Raw genomic sequence first — 6,495 nt, forward strand, 5'->3', positions numbered from 1 at the left:
GAACTGAAGACTTCCTTGAAGATTTTGGGGTGCTGAATATTCTGCTCGATTTAGTTTTCTTTTCTGGTGTACAGAGCACATCATTCTCCTCTTCCTCGCTACTTGAAGAGTAAGAGCTGTCTGAGCTAGACAGACAAAACTCTTCCTGGTTCAACTCTAGTGCATTTAATATGCTATGAGAAATAGAAGTGACACAAGTTTTTTAGAAAAATACATACAACTCTACACGCTACAAGCTATCATTTGTAAATTTTCAGCTTTTTCTGTAGTTAATAATAATCAGCAAGCCAACATATTTTCCACTTGAGCTGTTAGTTTTCCATGGCTGTTAAACAGACTGGTTTAAAGGAAGTCAGTTTTCTGATGAACACCGTGACATAGTTTTATGTTTCTGAACATAAGACAGCTTTCACTCACACTGCAATTAAGCTGCGCTTCTAGTACCATTTACATTTCAATATTAAACTAGACAAACTCTCAAGGCTTAAGCTATCAATAGCAACCTGAATAAGATATCATGGACACAGAAGTTTACCTGATTTGCTCTGCAATGCGAGCGCTTGTTTTCTGTGCGCATATTCTACGAGAACGAGGGGACAACATAGGGCTTTGACTGCGCAGTTTCTCATATCCAATTAAACTGTAAAGAAAGAACACAAAGCTACGTGTATTTCCTCTTTGCATCATACTTGTAAAGATGGAGAGAGGCCTTTCAAACTTCAGTCTCAGTGGCTATGGCTGTCAATCCAGCATGAATTCTTGCTTACAATTATTTACAGATTATCTATGGCATGGATACTGGCAGTACAATTTCCTCTCTCTTGCACTCTCTCTTCAGTATATCTTTGCTCCAAAAAAAAGCACAGAATATTTACTAATATTTACTACAGTTCATTCATGGTGTGTGCTGTAAAGATTTTTATATTAAGGCATAAGTGTTTCTATAAAGCTTTATGAAACAGCTGAGGAAAGCTGCTAAATCTAAAGAGAGACCCCGAGTCTACACAAATCAGAGTTGATCCATTTTCCTCCTGCCCCAGCTTAATGCCATTTTTAAAGGCTGTGTGAAGAGACACTTTAACAATTACGCCTTTTGAGTTTTGATTTCTTTTCTACATAAAAATTGGCATGAAAGTATACATACAGTTATCATGAGAACTCTCATGAGGCCAATCACATCCCTTTTAGCAGTTCAGTGTATCTCAATAGCTGTCACAAGTGGGGCATATTTGAGCCTGTATGACATACGTACAGTGACTGCAGGGAAACAGATTTTTATCCATGCTGATGAATACAAACCATAGCAATCAATACGGCTTCAATTCCCTTTCACATCATCCTACCATTCCCATTTCTGACCTCTTCTCTGTTCTTGTAACCACCGACTGCTTGTGTCCATCTTTAAAGTCAACTCCTCTTATGATGTCCCCAATCATTCATTCACCTCCAAGTAACATGCTCTCTAGAGCTTTACCACAATGTACTTGTAACTATTTAGGCTATTCCCTCCTCTCTCAGTGATCTCAACAGGCAAAACATGGTACACACAGAGCCTTCACCTGCTTTTCTCTCCAGAAGTCTTTCATAAATGTGCTTTAAGAGAACTACATACAAATAGAAATACTATACAAAAATAATGATAAGAAATTACCACTTACGATATGTTATCTTTCATATTAAGATTCTTGGCTTTTTCGCTGGAGTCTTGAACCTTACTGTAGGGGGATAATCGTATTGAATCACTAAACCTCTGCCAGTGCTCTGTGGTATCAAACATTGACTTTGACTTATCATTGGCACAAGGTATTTTTGATGGTGAGCCTAACACACCAGTGAATTTCACTTTTCTTTTAGTAGCTGATGGTTCTAATGGTGCTACAGCATCCCAGTCATCATCCAAAAGTTCCAAAACTTCACATCCCAGGATCTTGCCTTTAGGAGATCTTGTGGGACCTAGGAATCAAGAGCAAAATGAACTTCCATCAGGCTTTAATATGGCTGGTTTGGTTAACTTTCAGAAGACGTAGTATGACTGGCTTAGTGGCTGTCATTTAAATGAAAGGGGATGTCATTACACCCCAGGAACAAGGGACTGAATATGTACAAAAGTCATACACTTCCTCTAAAAAGATGACTAAATAGAATACAAGCTGATATTCCCTCCCCCCAGTTTTCTAACCTGCCTCCATCACTTACAGCTTTACTCAGGCTCCAGTTTGAAAATATGGCATGTTACATAGGATCAAATGTGCTTATTCAACCACCCCAATGTAAACATTCTAGTGCACCATCACAAGATTAAAAAGTGAGAAGTTCTGAGGTCAAGTTAGGCTGACTGGTAGCATTTCAGCCAACAAGCACTTTAACATAGACTTACCAGTTGCAAATAAAACATTTGCAACAGCAATTGGATATAAGCAGTACAGTTGCTTGAAATAACAGACATAAGACAAACAACAGATGAGCCCAACAGGCTTGGGCTAACACCAAAGCCTGAATGAGCTAAAAATACTGATGTTGATACCATTGTTTGAACTACCCAAAATCAAGAGGCACAAAACATAACTACGTTCAAAACTACTGAATAGACAGAATATTGCCATATACGTACTGCTTAACTGTAACTTCTTCCTTGCTGTTGGAGTTTTGATGCCATTCGCCACTCTTTGGGAATGTCTCTCCTTAGCGAGGGAAGACTTCAAATCAGAATGTTTTGATTCTATTTCCATCTCAACATTTTTTGCTTTTGTGGCACTCTGAACAACTCTCTCTCTCTCTTTTTTCATGGGGGAAATGATGTCCAAAGGAATAAATGAGTTCGAAGAGTTTGGGATGCCACCTCCTTTCTTACTAGCTTCTTTCAGCTTAGAGAATGTGTCAGGGGACAAAGCCTTAAAGCATTTCCCATCCCAAGACTGTTTTACATAAAAAGTGTGTTCCTTGTTTAATGGAATAGGTAGTTCCTCCCCGTGATGTAGTGGTATTACCTGTAAAAACAGAAGATACCAAAATACACATACCTTAACAGTTACTGTTAATTTAACATTCAAATATAGTCACAGATCTTATTATTGGAACTCATGCAGTCCTTCATTACAGAAGGCAACACCTTCAACCTACATTTACACTAGCATAAGTTTATTGCACTACAGGACTCCCATCACATTAATTCCTTCCGCATAAACCTCTAAATAAACTGGCTGCCAGCAACCAAAGTCATTTTGGGATGGAGGAAAGATAAGATTATCAACAGCTTTCAACTACCCTATCCTATGTTAACCATATTAACACATACACATTGCACATTTGGTTTGCAAGGGAATAAAGTAGCTGCAGTGTTCTATTCTGCTTTTCAAACTGTTTGTTTCTTTCTTCCCTCTGTGTGCAGAGGGGCTGCAGTACATACCATGATGCTTTTAATAATGGTCTCTACAGCTATATCAGTGTCATAGCCAGGAACTTGATCAAAAAACACCTCCTGGGGAGAAACCTCTCTTCTAAGCAGTTTCCGTTTATTCTGAGGTATCTCAGCAATACGAGTGAACCACTGCACAACTGCGTGTTTCTGCTGAGCACCTGCAACAATGAAAGAAAGTCAGTGAACATTAAGAATTTTATTGTATTGCAAATGGTTATTACCAGACCTCAATGACTTTAGCTGAAATGCCATCAAAGATAGAAATCCTCCCCGGACACAGGTGAGAAAGCATCTGATAAGAGATGACAATTCCCATTTTCTAAGACAAATTAAAATGTTTGAGTTGAGGTTTTTAAGGACTAAGATAACACCTACATAGGGCCTCAGTCAAAAAATGCCTGCAAGACCAGCTGACCCACCAGTTCACCATTAGAAATGAAGTTCCTTATTTGCATAAATGTGATCTAATCAGACCCCACTAACAAAGCAATGACATAAAAGGAGAAGTGAGAAATTTCAGAACCATATTTGCAATTTCAATGTTATTTTCGATGTAAACAAGAAACACACTTATTAACTGTGTAACAAACCAGAGAATCCTGCTATTAAAATATCTAGAAGAAAGTCTGAAAAAACACTATGAACAGATTCAGTGTGGAGACAGTTAAAAAAACATTTGGAACATATTACAATTGAATATTAAGTTACTCTACATTTTAAGGTGTTCATCTTTGAATGAAAACAAAGCCACATATCTTGAACAAATTTGTCAAAGATACATAACAAAAGAAAAATCTTGTTTTCAAGGAAGCATCACGTGTTTCATTCCGGCATGAAAAGAATATTCAGTTATGTTACCATAAATGCACATTAGTAAATAAGCTGGAGTGATATGTATTTATATTTAAGAAAAATAAAGAATTTTAAAAAACTTCAAAACATTATTACAATGGCACAAAACAAACAACAAAAGCTGTTCAAAGAAATCAGACATATCTAATAAGTAGCTTCTAATTCAGACTCTGATATAGTCTTTGTATCACTCACCTTCCATGATTTACCCTTTAATATCTACTTTTATCTATAAACAGGTAGTTCTACAAGGGACAGAAGTAATCAGCCCCATTTATTCAGCCTTGTACCTTACTGCTAAATCCCCTGATGGTAAATAACATGCAAGTTCCAGGGCTGCAGTACTCTTGCTCCATTTGGATTCGCCAATCTCTAAATAAAGCATGAGCTCACACTGTCTTCCTCAAGGACCATTTCTTTAATTAGACAGCTAAGAAAAAAGATTGTAAAAATTTAGTGTCTTTAAGCTCTCCATTTATCCATCAAATTTAGTTTAAATTAGCCATCAGTCCCAAATATTTGGGGTGTATGTGAATACAGATGCAGTGATTACAAAAGCCTAATTTCCTTAATAAATTAAGCCACTGATATGCAGTTATGGGCTAAATACATCCCCATGAAATAAGTATTTTTAAAACATTTTAAGGTTTCTCAGATAGGAGGTAAATTTTTATTTCTCTTACCATCTTCATATAAATCCAGGATTTGTGCCACGAAAGGTTGATCTGCATTCTCTCCTTCTACTAAAACAAACTCACCAAGTTGTATGCAGGTTTCTGTTCTGCTGCTTTCTGATTTAATAAGGATTCCCCTAGAAAGTGATGCACACATGCAAATTAGTAGGACTTCATGTTTCTTATAATTCACATATCATTAAAGCTGATGGCCTGTCCATCTTACAGCTAGTTATGCTCCCTCTTGCAAAGCCTACAATTGAGTTTCCGGATTAAAAGCTTTCATATGCATTTCAAATAGACAGTTAACACTTATTCACAGATTTAATTAGTTTTTTGTTTATACAGTCTACAATTTATAATTGAAGAGTTTTGTGACCACATTATTGTTATACACATACAGTGTCATGACACAATGCTCAAAACCTTACTCAAATTCTCACTGAGTGCCACATTAACCTAAGCGGTATCAGAAAGGTAGAGAAACCTTCACAGATTAAGTTTCCCTGAGCAAGCCAGAAATAAGTGTTATTTACTTGTACTGGAAAGTCCTCAGCTTTCTGTCTGAGCTCATAGGTTTTCCATACCAGGAGTAGATAATTTTGCTTTGCTGCCGGGTGTTCATGATTCCCAAGGAAAAGCTAAAACAAATAAACAAACACTTTTTAAAATTATTATTTAAAAATAAAAGCAGGGAAAGGCTCAAGACGGCCAGATACATAGAAATGCCATCAATTCTTTCAGTGTGTACGAAGAACGTGGCATGCATCGGTTGCTTCAGGGAAGCAACAAAAGCCCAAAGCCTCCGGGCGCCTCTCCTCTGAGGGAAGAGGAAAAAGGGAAGGTGCTTAGCAGTGGATTCTCCTTCAGTTCCTTTTTTTACCACGTCCAGCGTTCGAGTAACACACCTGACGAACACGCCATTCCCTTGTTACCGGCTACTTTGCTTATTCACAGAGGAGGTTATCAGCTATCCTCTGCTGATTACCAAGTCCTCCCGCTAGCTCCGGGACTAGCCGGCCACCCGCCGCGATGGCCGGGGCAGACTGCCGGCCGTTTTAAGACTATGCCTTGCTGGTTTTGTCCAGACCTCACAGCGACTAGGCGGGTGAGGCAGTCAGGGACGCTTTGCTTACGCTCAATTTTTATGTTCTGTTGGAGGTTTTTTTTCTGTTTGGATTCTGGGTTTGTGTGCTGGGTTTTTTTTCTTCTAAATATGGATTTTTCCCTCTGGAAACAGGCCGCAAAACTCAGGAAAACGCCACACACCCCCCAGCGCCACTCCCGCCTCGCCAACGCCGGCCCGTCGGTTTAGACAAGGCAGCGAAGAGCTCGGGCAGGGCTCTGCCTCAGGGAGCCCACTCCCCGCCCCGGGCTGCTGCCCCGCTCTCAGCCGGCCTGCGGGGCAATGGTGTCGGAAGAGGCCATTAGCGCCGCCGGATCTGACAGGCAGAGAGACACCGAGGCGCTCCATCACCCTCCTGAAGCCGCTACCCCGCCCGCCCCCCTCACTGCCCGCAGGGCCGAGGCCCACCCACCGCGGCGCCTCAG

The 6,495-nt window shown here is 39.7% G+C and overlaps 1 protein-coding gene across 1 annotated transcript in view; it reads right to left on the minus strand.

The window, feature by feature from the left end:
* ORC1 (origin recognition complex, subunit 1) overlaps positions 1-5,569 on the minus strand; it is a 17,310-nt gene extending 11,741 nt beyond the window's left edge. Inside the window, exons 1-7 of the mRNA XM_010288370.1 lie at positions 5,481-5,569; positions 4,954-5,081; positions 3,407-3,576; positions 2,612-2,987; positions 1,659-1,953; positions 536-640; positions 2-173 (exon numbers count right to left, since the gene is read on the minus strand). Of these exons, the coding sequence (XP_010286672.1) occupies positions 2-173; positions 536-640; positions 1,659-1,953; positions 2,612-2,987; positions 3,407-3,576; positions 4,954-5,081; positions 5,481-5,569 (1,335 nt within the window). The remainder of the gene's footprint in view (position 1; positions 174-535; positions 641-1,658; positions 1,954-2,611; positions 2,988-3,406; positions 3,577-4,953; positions 5,082-5,480) is intronic.
* Positions 5,570-6,495: the final 926 nt, after the last annotated feature.

Source organism: Phaethon lepturus, unplaced genomic scaffold, assembly GCF_000687285.1.
Source record: "Phaethon lepturus isolate BGI_N335 unplaced genomic scaffold, ASM68728v1 scaffold19870, whole genome shotgun sequence".
Taxonomy (NCBI): Eukaryota; Metazoa; Chordata; class Aves; order Phaethontiformes; family Phaethontidae; genus Phaethon; species Phaethon lepturus.